The 18,187-nt window shown below is 36.9% G+C and overlaps 1 protein-coding gene across 1 annotated transcript in view; it reads right to left on the bottom strand.

Annotated features, from left to right (window-relative positions):
• The window catches only part of UBXN7 (UBX domain protein 7), a 57,812-nt gene that overhangs the window by 16,630 nt on the left and 22,995 nt on the right, over positions 1-18,187 (bottom strand). Inside the window, exons 4-6 of the mRNA XM_040249806.1 lie at positions 7,962-8,027; positions 6,361-6,473; positions 311-457 (exon numbers count right to left, since the gene is read on the bottom strand). Of these exons, the coding sequence (XP_040105740.1) occupies positions 311-457; positions 6,361-6,473; positions 7,962-8,027 (326 nt within the window). The remainder of the gene's footprint in view (positions 1-310; positions 458-6,360; positions 6,474-7,961; positions 8,028-18,187) is intronic.

Genomic DNA, 18,187 nt, shown 5'->3' with positions numbered 1-18,187 from the left:
AGTACAGCTATACACTCTTATCAAGATGGTTAAAAAATGTTAAAATTCTTCTGAAGTATGCGTACTATATGGTTATATGGCTTGGTTCTTTTTTTTTTTTGGCTTGCTTCTGTTTTTTCCTCCTTCCCTTCACTGATGCTCTAATTTTCTTTTGTCTTTACTATCTTAGCCATTATTGGTGGCTTTATGTTTTCATATGTAATAATTTAATTCAGCTACTTTTTTTTTAGCTTATAACCTACTTCCTCCTCCTAGACACCACATACTACCAAAGTAAAATGCTATAAAATGTTTGATTAACTCTCCCCACCTGCCAGAAAATGAAATGTTCCCGGATAATATTCTTCACAGCTTCATTGCTCCATACGTCACGGTTGAGGCACTGGCATGCAAAGTCTTGTACATTTTGAATGTTTATCATCAGCCACTTATTTTGCATCTGGCCACACTCTTTGGCCTGTAAGAATAAAGTTACATAACAATTAGAAAGTTTCTACTTGGTAAAAGGTGTGTTTCAGAATTCAGAAGTTATCTTGTTTCCATATAAATACTAAGTTTTTTTGCTCAAGTATGACACCTAGAGTTTTCTGTGTATAAACATTAATTACATTTTTGCTTATATATACATGTACATAGATATGTATAATTATACAGTCCATTTGCAAGCATTTTTCAAATTTAAATGAATTGTTTTCCTTTTATCCATCATTATTTGAGTGGCAGGATTTTTATTGCACTGGTAAACACGTAAACCTCTTCACCTGAAAAAGATTCCATAAACAAGGGCACAATTCTATCGTGGTTTCTCTACTAATCCCTATCCAAAAATATACCTCTTCTTTTTAATAACTGTAACCATTATGTATTAGTTTATGTTATTTTTTTCAACATCATTTTACACACATTTCCAAATATCATATTCATCTCAATTATTAGGCACATGGCATTTTATAGATTCACTCTATGAATCTTTCACTAGAAGCTGCTGAGGATTTTTTCTCTCAGGGTTGTTTTCCTAGGTGTGTATTTAAAAACTGAAACTACAGATGAAAGGATGTTTCAGAATGATCTCCAAAAGATTCTCCAATTTACAGCACAAGTATCAGTTATGAGTGTGTACTTTTTTTTTTCCCTTACATTGCCTTATCACAACAATGATCTAAGAAATATTACTGAACTGGAAAAGGATGGCAGAAAAGCAAATGAGCAAAAGCTACCTCAAATTCTCTTACAGAAACAATGAAATGGAAGTCATAGCTTTTAAGTGATTTTGTCCGAGGAACAATGTATTTTTTCCCCAAATCAGTGTGACATGGGAAAGTCTTAAGAATCAGCTAAAACTCAGATTAATAACTGAAGAACATGTATCATTTCAGAGGTATTGGAAAACATAAGACTATCTTCTGTTTAATAAGCAGGTTTACACAATCTTAAAAAATTGTTATTCTACTTTTCTATACACATCTTCCAGAGAAAATAATTTTATAATATTCATTACTGATTCCAAAGGTGAAAATCCAAGTTCTAAAAGGAAGTAGCCTTATAATGAGCCAGAAAGCTACAATTAACCAGTCAAAAGCTTATTTTTAAGTATACAAAATCTAATAACTCCTTGCTTCTAGGAAGTAATAGTATTCCACTTAATCCCTTGCCTATAGCAAGCATGTGGATTTAAAAAACGGGTGATAAGTGAGTAATTATATTACTTTAACTGAAGAAAAGTATTTGAGAAGAAAGAAAAAACATTCTAGAGGGACAGACTAAATAGTACACATCCCTATAAGGTAAATTTACTAAGTGTGCCTTAACTGCAACACTGACCAAAAAAAACAAAAAAAAACAAACAAAAAAAACCCCATGTAACACTGAAAAATTTTAAAAAGGCAGAGTTCAAAAACAATAAGAGCTATCTGCTACTGTTTTTAAAAATTCATCTATTCACAGTCACGCTTTCATTCATTCAGATTCATTCATTCAACAGACATTTGAGTATTTACCATGTTTCAGGTACAGCTATAGATGCTGGAGTTATAGCAGTTACCAAACCAAAAAATCCCTTCCTGCACAAAGCTTACAATGGGAGAAGCCTTATACAAGCAAAAGCAACTGAAAGATGTTAAGAAATTACTTTTAATGCAAATCAAAAATCAAAACTACAATGAGGTGTCACCTCACACCAGTCAGGATGGCCATCAATAAATAAATCTACAAAAAACAAATGCTGGAGAGGCTGTATAAAAAAGGGAACCCTCCTACACTTTTGGAAAAGTATACGTAAAGAGGATATAGAGGAAAAATTAATCTATTTCAATAAATATATATGCATAAAGTTGAAAAGGAAATATACTAAAGTATGCACTGTACTTTCTTATGGAAATGGAAACTATTATTTTTCCTTGTTGCTTTTTTTTGGCTGTGTCTCACGGCATATGGAATCTTAGTTCCCCAAGCAGGGATCAAATCCACACCAACACTGGCAGTGCAGTCTTAACCACTGGACCACCAGGGAAGTCCCTCCTTGTTGGTTTTTAATTTTTCTTTAATTTTTGCTTAATTTGAATAAAAATATAAGCTATGTATAAAGTTTATTTAGAAAAACTTTATCTTATGCATTTTGTTACTGAGTTAGTTCTTTACATTTTAATTAAAATATTTTTATTTGCACTTACAGCAAGTACTTTGGAAATTAAAGTACTCTTAGAAGAACGAACTGGATGTCCAACTGAATGGCAATTTTACAAATAAACATGCATCTGTTATGAAAATAAGAAATACTTTATGGAAATTGTTCTGATTCTTTCTGTACAATATACTCTAGATTATACCACTAGATAATTTATGGAGGGCAATTGTGTGCCAGATACCCTTCTATGCACCATGGACACAGAACAGTAAATAAAACAAAAGCCCTGTATTCATGCTAATGGGGAAAGAAGAAACTTACATGCTAAGAGGGAAAGAGGAAAACATAAGAAATATTTCCTTCCCCAGGTCAGATAACTCACCCTAAGTGCCTTGTTCACTCAGCTCCAGCTACACGAATTTCCTTGGCTATACTAAAAATATGCCTGAACTCTTTCCAACACTAGTATCTTTACACTTAACTGTTTTTCTACTCTTTCCTAAGATCCTTCTATGGTTTACATTCCTTCACTTTGTCCCCAAACAAGAGTCTTCTCTCTCCTTCCCTTACTCTATTTTATACTTTCTCCCAGCAACTACTGTAACCTGAAATTTTTGTGTGTCAAACATATATAAAACATATATATACTAAATATGTTATATAGATATTGTTTTTGGTTTTTGTTTAGTCTGTTTCTCCCTACAGATTATAAACTTTTTGATGTCAAAGGACTTCGTATAATTCGTTTACCACTACCTTCCTATGGCAGAAGCTGCTTACAGATAACAAATACCCATTTTTCCCTTCACCTTAGTAACAGAATCTCCAACTTTCAGCTAAGCATCTTAATTTCCTAGTATCCTCTGCAACTAGGTGTAGCCACATTGCTAAGTTCTGATCGATGGAATGTGAGAAGTGAGGCGTGTGACTTCTAAGTTGTTCCTTTAAATGGAAAAGGTGTACCCTTCTCAGTCACTTCCCTCCTTCATGCTAACTGTAAAGCAAAGATGGTGGTTAAGCCACCTTGCATCATGCAGACAAGGGCAAGCAAGGCCTAAGGAACAGCAGAAGAGGACAGGAAAAGCTGCATTCCTAGGAACTTTATTGAGTAGAACCATCCTAAAAGCATGGACCTCTATCTTGTTTAAGCTATTGTTTCATTCCTGGTCTCTCTCACATGGAGTTAAATCTTTATTCCAATAAATATAATCGCCATCCCCTAGAACAAGGCCTTACAATAGGAGGCCTTGTTAAATACTGAACGAACTTCACAGGCATGAGGCAGAACCCTTGAACATGGTCTACCTCTAGTTACACTAAGAAACAACAAAGTCTAGTTGCTAAATTTGTAAAACTGTAGCTCAGATCTACATCTAATCCAAACCTATGGGTGCTGCCTGAGCAACCAAAGAAAGTGAAAGTCACTTGGTCGTGTCCGAATCTTTGCAACCTCATTGTTCCTTTAATTTTTAACATTCATCTCTCTTAAGTTTCAGCAACTTAATTTTGCATATTGCTTCTCTAATTTTTATAAAACTAATGGATATATCATTAATCATAATGAAATGCCTACTTTTTCTGGGAATATTTATATCATTTAAAGAGTTGTAAATGATAAAGTTGAGTATTATCAGTGAAAAAATACAGTTGAAAACAACACAGGTCACAAAATACAAAGAATAAAAGGTGATACAACAAATTGAATCAAACTCCAGATGACAATATTGAAAGATTCACATCTTCCCTAATGAACAAGCAGCAGACTAACTGCTTTTTATGAGGCCAAAGTGTCCAAATTAAGTCAACTTCAGAGTTACTTCACTAAGCCCCTGAGCAACACAGAAGCTAATGAAAATAGAAAGCACCTCAAAACAAACTCAGATCCTTTTTCTTTCTTACATATTATCTTATTCTCTGTCAATGGTTATTAGAAAGGATAGGCAGTTGCCATGTTAAAGATCACGAGCGAAAGATGAAGAAAACTGGAGACATCTAACCTGACATTTTTGAGCTGATAAACTGATATCAGACTCCCTGAACTTTATTTACACAACAGAAAGAAACACATCTGGTCAAACCTCCATTATTTGGATTTTGTTACATGCAGCCGAACACCTTCAGGTTTTATAATTCAGAAAATTAAAGAATGCAGAAAGCAGTAGCTTATAATTAAATTTCTGGAGAGTGAAAAAGTTGACTTAAAGCTCAACATTCAGAAAACGAAGATCATGGCATTCAGTCCCATCACTTCATGGCAAATAGATTGGGGAACCAGTGGAAACAGTGTCAGACTTTATTTTTTGGGGCTCCAAAAATCACTGCAGATGGTGATTGCAGCCATGAAATTAAAAGATGCTTACCCCTTGGAAGAAAAGTTATGACCAGCCTAGATAGCATATTCAAAAGCAGAGACATTACTTTGCTGACTAAGGTCCATCTAGTCAAGACTATGGTTTTTCCTGTGGTCACGTATGGATGTGAGAGTTGGACTGTGAAGAAGGCTGAGCGCCAAAGAATTGATGCTTTTGAACTGTGGTGTTGGAGAAGACTCTTGAGAGTCCCTTGGACTGCAAGGAGATCCAACCAGTCCATTCTGAAGGAGATCAGCCCTGGGATTTCTTTGGAAGGAATGATGCTAAAGCTGAAACTCCAGTACTCTGGCCACCTCATGAGAAGAGTTGACTCATTGGAAAAGACTCTGATGCTGGGAGGGATTGGGGGCAGGAGGAGAAGGGGATGAGGATGAGAAGGCTGGATGGCATCACTGACTCGATGGACGTGAGTCTGAGTGAACTCCGGGAGTTGGTGATGGACAGGGAGGCCTGGCGTGCTGCGATTCATGGGGTCGCAAAGAGTCGGACACGACTGAGCGACTGAACTGAACTGAACCTAAATATTTCACTTAGGCTAGTGTAAGTGTTACGTTAAAGGGCAAAATGTTTTTAAAAACACAATCATAATTCACTTCCAAATATGTAGCTACTAATGTCATTTTTGTAGTTAAGTGTTTGCCCTACTTTATCCTAACAGACTTACCTGAAATTTAAGTGATACACAGCTACAGAAATGCTCTTCTGATTCAACAGAGCATTAGCATGCCAGTCAACACACAAAATCAAGCTGTTTGAACACCAACAGAAGAATATTTAAAATCCCAACTGAACTCATTCATTTAACAAATATCATGTTCCCATTAAACGCTAGAGACTGGATCAAAAGTATTACCAAAATAAAAAGAAACATGGTTCCCCTGCCCTCATTGAGCTTATAATTTAGCAGACAATCAAATAAACCTGCTCCAGAAGGTTTTCCTTTGATTTCAGCTAAATTAAAACCAAGAACTGAAGGAGAACATATTTTGCAACTAGAGATACTCTTTTCAAACACACTTGGATCCTCATAAAAATATGAGTAAAAGGTAACTATAAACAATTCACAAATGGCCAAAACACACACAGAGACTATTCCCAGTAGTAGTCAAAGACATATAAACTTTAAAAGATTAAAAAAATAAATTAAAAAAAAAAGGCAGATTCTAAAATGATGCCACACAATAGTGATTTTATTAGGTAATATCATATACTGGTGGTAGAAATATAAATCAATGTAATTTTCTAGATATCTCATTAAGACGCTAATTTCTCTATATGTTGAAAACTTGTTTTTGCTCTTAGAAAAATGCCACTAAAAACTGCAAAAGGATTCACAGGTTGGGTTTAGAATCTCCAACAACTTACTGTTTCAAAACTGCCTTTATGCATCAAATCAATGGGTGGCCGGAACAGATCTGCAAGGGTAGTCAGTTTCTTATCTATTGCTCCTCCATTTCTTAATTCCTGTTCTTGCCGAACTGCAACACAGGAGGATAAGAAAGTTTCAATTAGCCATAAAAGTCATGAAATCTCCCAATTAAGAAAATGTATCAATTGCAAGAACTAATGAACAATGTGCTTGATCTCAAATGCAAAGATCTAAGGCTGACTCTGAAAAATAATACAAAGTGAGTTGGGGGGAAAGTCTTAAGACTTGGTGCTCTCTATCCAAAGGTAGGGATAAAGGCAAAAATTATCTAAGAGTCACTATTCAAAATATTTCCTTCACATACTCAAAATGAACTTAAGCATACAAGAAAACTTTCATCTCCATTTATCTAATTCTGAAAGTCACCTTAATTTATCTAGCTACATTCCAGCTGTTTCTAGCAACATTCCCAAGTGAGAGACAATGACTACCGCTGTCATCTGCTCCTGGGAGCGCACAGGATTCCCTGGATGCCTTATGTCAGTCTGGATTCCACTCTCTCAAGTTATAAGACCTATATGAGCTTCAGTGAACTCATTATAAATAATTACAAAATCAAATATGGTCCAAAAGTTCCTCACATATTCTCTAAACATATCAGTCCTTTTCTTTAGGGTTCCATTACTAAATCAGTACTAAATCCACTAAAAGTAGATGGTCAAGATTCTCATTCTAATTTATTCCGCAGAAAGACATAAACCTATTTCAAACAGCTGTAGCCAAAATGTTAATAGTGGGTGCGTGGGGTAATATGGCTTTTTCTTCTATTTTTCAATCCCTATAATAATCATTTTCATTGTAGTCGTTCCTTTAACTGACATATATCAGGTTCCTGAGGAAAATCAGTTTTTATTTTATTATAGTCAGCATTTAAGTGCTCATCTAGAAATGGGTTGTTTGTAAATTATCAGATTTCTAATATTATATCCACCTCTCTTATTCTTCTATAATCAAGTAGGTTAGAATTTAGAATAATTCAGCTCAAGGGGGTGGAGAAGGACATGGTAACCCACTCCAGTACTCCTGCCTGGAAAATCCCATGGACGGAGGGGCCTGGTAGGCTACAGTCCATGGAGTTGTGAAGAGTTGGACATGACTGAGCGACTTCACTCTCACTTTTCACTTGCACGCACTGAAGAGGAAATGGCAACCCACTCCAGTATTCTTGCCTGGAGAATCACAGGGACAGAGGAGCCTGGTGGGCTGCCGTCTGTGGAGTTGCACAGAGTTGGACACAACTGAAGCAACTTAGCAGCAGCAGCAGAAAGGGGGAGTTTATAACAATCACAGACTGAATTCATAATTTACTTTTTTAAATAAGATGAATCCTCAAAGTTATTAGGCCTAATATTAATCATTTTTTTCAAGAAAACAATTATATAAAACAAACCAGGATCTTGACCTGAAGGGGAGTGTATGGGTGCTCTTCCACCTTGGTTTTATCTGCGGGAGACAGGGAGGGAGAGAAAGACAAGAATGGAGGCGGAGAGAAGGAGGAAGAGAAAAGGAGATGATAAACTGATCCATAGATACCTACTAGTTTCAGTTTGAAAATCCCGGAAACCATCAAATATTGAACGTGCAGGCCGTCGTCTTTTAGGAGCTTTAGGAGAAAAAAACAGAATTGACACAAAAGCTTAAACATTAATTTTTTAACAATTCTAAAATATCTTTATCTAAAAGAATTTATTTTAAGACACTCAGATTGATAATAGTGCCCTCTTCCAAAAAATAAAATATCTTTAAAACCTTCAAGTCATTCATATATACTTAACGTAACCATCTTCAAACCAACATTTTGTTATATAAAAAAAATTAAGGTCCAGTCAAGACTTGGCCAAACTTATGTAAAAGGACAGGAAGAAAGATTGTGAGCATGATTCCACCTGGAGATGAATCTTACACATGCTCCAAATACCAAATTCAGGTTATTTTAAAGGATCTGCCTACCCTTTAGTACAATACTTGAGTAAATTTTAAACCATAATATTTAAGAACTACTTCTTATTAAGTGGCACACATGTAGAATTATAAACACCAAAAAACAATTTTAATTTTAGAGTATAAATTTTTCCTATAATTACAGAGAAATAAACAGAACCAATATCTTCTGATACTGTTGAATAGGGTCTACTACCCAATCCTTCAGTATTGTACAGATAAAGTTTCAAAAGCAATCATCAAAATGTTATCTTCCTGTATGTTCTTAAACCTAAAAAATTTACCAGGTCTTAAATGGGAAAAGAATCTGAAAAAGGATAGATACATGTGTATTATGTGTAACTGAATCACTTTATTGTACACCTAAAACTAACACACAACTCTAAATCAACTATAATTTTTTTTTTAATTACCAGGTCTTTACATACATTAAATAAGGACATTTAATGATTCTTTCAATATGGGTGACAGTTACTAAGTTGGCTTATGGCAAGCCCAGCAAGCATGTAACTAGAACAATACTCTGTAAGAAATGATGATTAGATAGTAAGATCAGATAGAAACTATAAAAGTCCCCCAATCCCATGTTCAAAGCATCCTTTGCAACAGCCTGCATTATATAGGGTAATTTTTTAAGAACTACTGAGTAAAAAGCAAAACAGAAAAATAACACAAAAATGCAGAACCACATGTTAAAAAATTACTATTTGTTTAAAGCATTATCTGTCAGTTTATCATTTGGAAGATTCCCCTGGAGAAGGGCAAGGCAACCCACTCCAGTATTCTTTTTTTTTTTTTTTAATTTATTTTAACTGGAGGCTAATTACTTTACAATATTGTATTGGTTTTGCCATACATCAACATGAATCCACCACAGGTGTACACGTGTTCCCCATCCTGAACCCCCCTCCCTCCTCCTTCCCCATACCATCCCTCTGGGTCATCCCAGTGCACCAGCCCCAAGCATCCTGTATCCTGCATCAAACCTGCACTGGTGACTCGTTTCATATATGATATGTTTCAATGCCATTCTCCCAAATCATCGCACCCTCTCCCTCTCCCACAGGGCCCAAAAGACTGTTCTATTTATCTGTGTCTCTTTTACTGTCTCGCATACAGGGTTACCGTTACCATCTTTCTAAATTCCATATATATGCGTTAGTATACTGTATTGGTGTTTTTCTTTCTGGATTATTTCACTCTGTATAATCGGCTCCATTTTCATCAACCTCATTAGAACTGATTCAAATGTATTCTTTTTAATGGCTGAGTAATACTCCATTGTGTATATGTACCACACCTTTCTTAACCATTCATCTGCCAACGGACATCTAGGTTGCTTCCATGTCCTGGCTATTATAAACAGTGCTGCAATGAACACTGGGGTACACGTGTTTCTTTTAATTCTGGTTTCCTCGGTGTATATGCCCAGCAGTGGGATTGCTGGGTCATAAGGCAGTCCTATTTCCAGTTTTTTAAGGCATCTCCACACTGTTCTCCATAGTGGCTGTACTAGTTTGCATTCCCACCAACAGTGTAAGAGGGTTCCCTTTTCTCCACACCCTCTCCAGCATTTATTGCTTGTAGACGTTTGGATCGCAGCCATTCTGACTGGCGTGAAATGGTACCTCATTGTGGTTTTGATTTGCATTTCTCTGATAATGAGTGATGTTGAGCATCTTTTCATGTGTTTGTTAGCCATCTGTATGTCTTCTTTGGAGAAATATCTATTTAGTTCTTTGGCCCATTTTTTGATTGGGTCGTTTATTTTTCTGGAATTGAGCTGCAGGAGTTGCTTGTATATTTTTGAGATTAGTTGTTTGTCAGTTGCTTCATTTGCTATTATTTTCTCCCATTCCAAAGGCCGTCTTTTCACCTTGCTTATAGTTTCCTTTGTTGTGCAGAAGCTTTTAATTTTAATTAGGTCCCATTTGTTTATTTTTGCTTTTATTTCCAATATTCTGGGAGGTGGGTCATAGAGGATCCTGCTGTGATTTATGTCGGAGAGTGTTTTGCCTATGTTCTCCTCTAAGAGTTTTATAGTTTCTGGTCTTTCGTCTAGATCTTTAATCCATTTTGCCACTCTAGTATTCTTACCTGGAGAATCCCATGGACAGAGGAGCCTGGTGGGCAACAGTCCATGGGGTCCCAAAGAGTTGGACACAACTGAAGTGATTTAGCACATATCATTTATGCACATATGCATATCAGTATTTACACTGAAGAATCACAATATTATCTCTAGGAAAAGGAATTTGGTAAAAATGAGAGGGTTCCATATTTTAACTTTGCATTGAATTTCAAATTTAACCTGAATTTTACATATAAATTGTTTTATTTTATTGAATAAATTATACAAATTTATTTTAAATTTTATTAAACTTATAAAATTTAAATATTGCATTATTTCTCTCTCCCTCCCTTTATATAGAAGAAGCAAGAAATATTCTTTTCAATCTTGGAACTATTTTTATTTGAGAGTTCCTATCTTAAATATGTTTCTAGCAGTAATAATTTCTCAATGATTTCTTAAAACTCATTATCAAGTACTATTTACCTGTAACAATTAAGAAAGTTTTAACCAATTGTTAACCATAATAACTAAGAATTATCTTCAGGTTAAGACATAGAACAGCTGCTTAAAAAAGCATATTATTATTGGAGAGGTAGTACATAATATATAAAAGGTAGTTTTTTTCTATTTTTAAATTACCAATGGCAGGCCAATCAACATTCTACATTCTTTACACACGTACATAACCACTCCCCCCACCCTGCCTCCAATTTAGCCCTTCTCAATCTCCTAGAGATTCATCGTAGGTCCTTACTGCTAGCTTTCCAACTACCCTCGTATTTCTTGGACTCATGACCTATTCCCATTTGTTTCCCCCCTTATTTATCCTAAGTCTAAGCAAGAACCTCTCCTCAGGCCACTACACCTCTAGCTTCAGGACCATTATTACTCCTGCCTGCCTCTTCTTACATGGTTTCCAGACTCTTCCAAACCATATGCTAAAAGTAAACATCAGTCCTCTTTATCCTTACTCTACTACCCACAAAGTAAGAGTACTGGTCACTGAGGTCAAAGAAACTAAGCTGCAAAGAGCTAAAAGAGATTCACTTGGAGCTTCACAGTCAGAATAGGGGAGAAACAGAGAAAAAAAAAATTTATGAGAAGAGTAGCACTGTTTCACATTTTCACAAATCTCTGTTAATAACTGGTATGAGAAGACACCTGAATTTTTAGATCTGCTTCTGCATTCAATCTGCTGCTACTCTTTTAATTCAAGTATATGAAGAAAAATAAAATTTAACTTCACACAGGCATGTAAATTGTAAAAGGGAAGAGTATTTTAACAGTTTTAAGATAACTGTGAACATTTTCCTTGGCTACTACACCAAACTCAATCAGAGGTAATTTCTTAAAGGTTGGTAAGTAAATAAGTAAGTAAAGTCACTCAGTCGTGTCCGACTCTTTGTGACCCCGTGGACTGCAGCCCACCAGGCTCCTCAGTCCATGGGATTCTCCAGGCAAGAATACTGGAGTGGGTTGCCATTTCCAAAGGCTGGTAGCAACATGGAATCTGAAATATTATCAATGAACTTTTCATACTCTGCTCCATTTAAATCTATTGGTCTACGTGGTAGGTAGGCTCTGTGACAGCACCTAATTATCCCTGTCTTATGACCTGTGCGTGAACATCTTGAGCATGGGCAGGATCAAGCAGAATGAGGCAGAGGTGACAGGATGTCACTTCCAATAATTAGGTTACAAAAATGGTGGCTTCCATCCTGAGCTGTCCTCTCTGGCTCTCTCATTTGCTCTGTGGTAAGGAACTGATGATGTCTCCAGTCAACCATCAGCCACATAAGTGAATTTAGACTCTTCCTCTAGTCATGCTTTGGGATGCCTGTAGCCCTGCATGACACCTTGATTATATGCTTGAGAGACCATAAAAGAGGGACCTGACTAAGCCACACCTGGATTCCTAACACATAGAAATGGTGATATAACAAATGTTTGTTGTTTTAGGATGTTAAATTTTGAAACAATTTGTTAAACAGCAGCAGATATCTAATATATATTGCATATACAAATACATATTGATCAGAACAGGTATTTCACTCATGTACAATTTTGTAACAGCATGCTTTGGTGGCTTGAAAATATTTGTTCACTGAGTTATGCAAAACATTCCAAATATTGACCATTTCATCATAAAATATTAAAAAAATAACTATCTGTTAATGGCACCACTAATCTCATCAGAAGATTATTATTAGACGTGAAAAGAAGGGAAGTGAAAAGCAAAGGAGAAAAGGAAAGATACACCCATTTGAATGCAGAGTTCCAAAGAATAGCAAGGAGAGATAAGCCTTCCTCAGTGATCAATGAAAAGATACAGAGGAAAACAACAGAATAGGAAAAGACTAGAGATCTCTTCAAGAAAATTAGAGATACCAAGGGAACATTTCATGCAAAGATGGGCTTGATAAAGGACAGAAATGCTATGGACCCAACAGAAGGAGAAGATATTAAGAAGAGGTGGCAAGAATACACAGAAGAACTGTACAAAAAAGATCTTCATGACCCAAATAATCACAGTGGTGTGATCACTCATCTAGAGCCAGGCATCCTGGAATGTAAAGTCAAGTGGGCCTTAGGAAGCATCACTACAAACAAAGCTAGTGGCGGTGATGGAATTCCAGTTGAGCAGAAAGGCAATGCCAAAGAATGCTCAAACTACCACACAATTGCACTCATCTCACACACTAGTAAAGTAATGCTCAAAATTCTCCAAGCTAGGCTTCAGCAATATGTGAACTGTGAACTTCCAAATGTTCAAGCTGGTTTTAGAAAAGGGAGAGGAACCAGAGATCAAATTGCCAACATCTGCTGGATCATCGAAAAAGCAAGAGAGTTCCAGAAAAACGTCTATTTCTGCTTTATTGACTATGCCAAAGCCTTTGACTGTGTGGATCACAATAAACTGTGGACAATTCTGAAAGAGATGAGAATACCAGACCAACTGATCTGCCTCTTGAGAAACCTATATGCAGATCAGCAAGCAACAGTTAGAACTGGACATGGAACAATAGACTGGTTCCAAATAAGAAAAGGAGTACGTCAAGGCTGTATACTGTCACCCTGCTTATTTAACTTCTATGCAGAGTACATCATGAGAAACGCTGGGCTGGATGAAGCACAAACTGGAATCAAGATGCCGGGAGAAATATCAATAACCTCAGACATGCAGATGACATCACCTTATGGCAGAAAGTGAAGAAGAACTAAAGAGCCTCTTGATGAAAGTGAGAGGAGAGTGAAAAAGTTGGCTTAAAGCTCAACATTCAGAAAACGAAGATCACGGCAACTGGTCCCATCACTTCATGGGAAATAGATGTGGAAACAGTGGCTGACTTTATTTTTTGGGGCTCCAAAATCACTGCAGATGTTGACTGCAGTCATGAAATTAAAAGACGCTTACTCCTTGGAAGGAAAGTTATGACCAACCTAGACAGCATATTCAAAAGCAGAGACATTACTTTGTCAACAAAGGTCCATCTAGTCAAGGCTATGGTTTTTCCAATGGTCATGTATGGATGTGAGAGTTGGACTATAAAGAAAGCTGAGTGCTGAAGAATTGATGCTTTTGAACTGTGGTGTTGGAGAAAACTCTTGAGAGTCCCTTCAACTGCAAGGAGATCCAACCAGTCAATCTTAAAGATCAGTCCTGGGTGTTCACTGGAAGGACTGATGTTGAAGCTGAAACTCCAATAGTTTCGCCACCTGATATGAAGAGCTGACTCATTGGAAAAGACCCTGATGCTGGTAAAGATTGAGGACAGGAGGAGAAGGGGACGACACAGGAAAAGACGGTTGGATGGCCTCATCAACTCAATGGACGTGGGTTTGAGTGGACTCCGGGAGTTGGTCATGGACAGGGAGGCCTGGCGTGCTGCAGTTCATGGGGTCGCAAAAAGTCAGACACGACTGAGCCACTGAACTGAATTGAATCTCATTAGAAAGCCTTTGAGTACTAGGAAGCTAACAAGATCACAATCATGGACATAAACTTTCTAAAATTCTAAGTTCTGCATGAAAGCTGTTTTTCCCTTAAATGACTGGCAACAATTAATGTCAGTTGTTTGCCTTGAAGCAGTTAACAGGCTTTGTTCACATTTAAGAAAATGTCTGCCAAATGCCTAACTCTAAATAACTACAGTTTGTCAGTAATCTTTCAAGAAAAATAGTGTTCCATAAAAAAAAGCAGCTAGTTTAGGTTTCAACTCAAACACAAATGTTTTTCCTTAAAGTAACCAGAGCACTTCAGTATACGGAACTGCTTTCTGTATACATCCTATTTCATCAAAAAGAATAGTTTAAAAATGTGGGTCAAGATCAAATGAAATTAATTTTTATTGCTTTGCCAAGAACATTAATAAGTAAAATTGGCTTTTTAAAAAAAACTGCAAGTGTGTATCAGTGAAGAATTCAACAAGTAGCAGCAGTTTGGTTCTACTGTCCTGATTAAATTAAGATGGCGGTAGTTTGACCAATCATTGCTTCTCATTTATCAGCCCAAATGTCAACATTGTGAAAAAGGCAAATAACCAGTTAGTATTATTTTGAAAATGGTTCTGTTCTTACAGACCCAGTGAAAGGGTATCAGGGACTCTCAGACCACACTTTGAGAAACACACTTTAAATCGATACTACTCCTAATAAGAAAATAGTTCTCCAAAAACCTTTTCAAAGTTATAATAAGGTCTACTAATGAAAGTTAAGACTGACTTCCTAATGTATAAAGTCATTCTTACCCCCCACCCTCATCAAACCAGAGGTAAAAGAAAGTGATGTTTCAAACAGAAACTCTTTTGCTTCAAACAGTAAAACAGCATAGAACCCATTTGCTGTAGTCTTCCCCACACAAAGATCCTGCCTTTATTCCTTGCAATAAAGGAAAGAGAAAGCTTCCAAGGGCATTATTCCTGAGCTCCATTACATTTATATGTAAAAAAAAAAAAAAAGGCAGAAAGCACATATTCTTCTTCAATGCTGCTAAGTCGCTTCAGTTGTGTCCGACTCTGTGCGACCCCACAGACGGCAGCCCACCCGGCTCTCCCGTCCCTGGGATTCTCCAGGCAAGAGTACTGGAGTGGCTTGCCATTTCCTTCTCCAATACATGAAAGTGAAGTCGTGTCTGACTCCTAGCGATCCCGTGGACTGCAGCCTACCAGGCCCCTCCATCCATGAGACCTTCTCAGCATTCAGACCTTATAGTGCTCTTTCTCCCATCTTTATTTCTGAATCTTCCTCTCATCTTTATTTCTGATGCTGGAAAGTACATTCTTTATTTCTTTCTACAGTAAACTCCAAAGCTGCCAGGTTAAAGATCAATCTTAAAACTCTCAACTATCTGGATTTTTCAAATCAAAAGACATGGTTTATATAATTTTCTTCATCTTTTTCTTACAACTTATTTCTTCTTTTAGCCTGCCTACCGACTTCTTATAGACGTGTTTTTTGGCATCACTATTCTCAATATACACAATACAAATCATAACTTGTTCTTCTGGGTTTGGGTTTCTTTTTAAGTTTTTTTGGCCACACTACATGGCAGGCAAAACTTTAGTTTCTCAACCAGTGATGGTACCTTTGCCTCTAACAGTGGGAAGTGCAGAATCTTAACCACTAGACTGGCAGGGAAGTTCCTTATCTTCTGTAGTTTTAATATAACAGTGGGACATGCAGAATCTTAACCACTAGACTGGCAGGGAAGTTCCTTATTTTCTGTAGTTTTAATATACCTCTTAATGCCTAAAATATCTGGCTCACAAAAGGTAGTGAAGTGAAGTCGCTCAGTCGTGTCCGACTCTTTGCGACCCCGTGGACTGTAGCCTACCAGGCTTCTCTGTCCATGGGATTCTCCAGGCAAGAGTACTGGAGTGGGTTACCATTTTCTTCTCCAGGGGATCTTCCTGACCCAGGGATCGAACCGAGGTCTCCCGCATCGGAGGCAGATGGTTTAACCTCTGAGCCACCAGGGAAGCCCATAAAAGGTTAAGTGCTTGTTAAAATAAAATCATAGGCAACGTTGGGCATCTTTTCATGTGTTTGCTGGCCATCTGTATGTCTTCTTTGGAGAAATGTCTGTTTAGGTTTTTCGCCCACTTTTGATTGTGTTATTTGTTTTTCTGGTACTGAGCTGCATGAGCTGCAGTATATTTTGGAGACTAATACTTTGTCAGTTATCTTGTTTGCAATTATTTTCTCTCATTCTAAGGGTTGTCTTTTAATCTTGTTTGTTTCCTTCATTGTGCAAAAGCTTTTAAGTTTAATTAAATCCCATTTGTATATTTCCATTTTGCTTTTGTTTTTATTTCCATTACTCCAGGAGGTGGCTCAAAGAGGATCTTGCTATAATGTACGTCAAAGACTATACTGCTGGTGTTTTCCTTTAAGAGCTTTATAGTAATGCAAGTCAAAACTATAATGAGGTATCACCTCACGCTGGTCAGAATGGTCATCATTAAAAAAATCAACAAATAATAAATGCTAGAGAAGATGTGAAGAAAAGGGCACCCTCATGCACTGCTGGCGGGAATGTAGATTGATACAGCCACTATGGAAAACAGTACAGATTCCTTAAAAAAAAACTAGGAATAGAACTACCATGTGACCCAGCAATCCTACTACTGAATATACACCCTGAGAAAACCATAACTGAAAGAAACACATGTACCCCAATATTCAGAGTGAAGTAAGTCAGAAAGAGAAAGACAGATATTGTATATTAACGCATGCATATGGAATCTAGATGTTACTGATGAACCTGTTTGCAGGGCAGCAATGGAGACACAAACATACAGAACAGACTTGTAGGCACAGTAGAAGAGGGCAGGACGAATTGAGAGTAGCATGGAAACATACACGTCACCATTTGTAAAACAGATAGCCAGCGGGAATCTGCTGTGTGACACAGGGAGCTTAACCCAGTGCTCTGTAACTACCTAGAAGGATGGGATGGGGTGGGAGATAGAGAAGTTCAAGAGAAAGGAGACATATGTATACCTGTAGCTGATTCAAGATGTATGGCAGAAACCAGTACAATATTGTAAAGCAATTATCCCCCCCACCGAAATTTTTAAAGAATAACAAAATCTGCCTTCCAATGCAGGGGACAAAGGTTCTGTCCTTAGTCGGGGAACTAAGATCCCACATGCCTCAGGGCAACCAAGACCTGATGCAGCCAAATAAATAAATATTTTTAATAAAATACAATAATAATTTTTGTATTAAAAAAACTATCATTTTTCTTTAAATCTGATTAAATGTTCTATTTCCTACCATCTTCTCTATGTACCCCAGACTGATACCATAATTTTTTGCATGGATTAGAGATTATTTTCTCCTTTTTTCAATACAGGAATAGCACTTCTAGAAATTAAATAAGAGTTCCCTGGTGGTTCAGTGGCTAAGACTTTCCGCTCCCAATGCAGGGGACCTGGGTTCAATCCCTGGTCAGGGAACTAGATCCCACATGCGTCAACTAAGAGCTGGTACAGCCAAATAAATAAATACATTAAAATAAAAAAAGAGTGAAGATATAGTGTATTAAAACAATAAGGACATGGCAGTCAAATGGGTATTCAAAAAAAAAACCAATCAGAGTCTTTTATCTAATGATAGATTTGTTTCCATTATAAGGCAGCAATTCCTTTTGCTTATTTTCCTCCTTTTGGCCTTCTAAAACAGCTATCAACTTTTTAATCTGATTCGCTCCTCAGAAAGAACCAACTGTGCAACTTGCCTCAGTG

This window comes from Oryx dammah, unplaced genomic scaffold (genome assembly GCF_014754425.2).
Source record: "Oryx dammah isolate SB20612 unplaced genomic scaffold, SCBI_Odam_1.1 HiC_scaffold_2, whole genome shotgun sequence".
In the NCBI taxonomy this organism is placed as follows: domain Eukaryota; kingdom Metazoa; phylum Chordata; class Mammalia; order Artiodactyla; family Bovidae; genus Oryx; species Oryx dammah.
The sequence above is the reverse complement of the archived record's forward strand: the minus strand, read 5'-3'. Positions and strand labels throughout refer to the sequence as shown.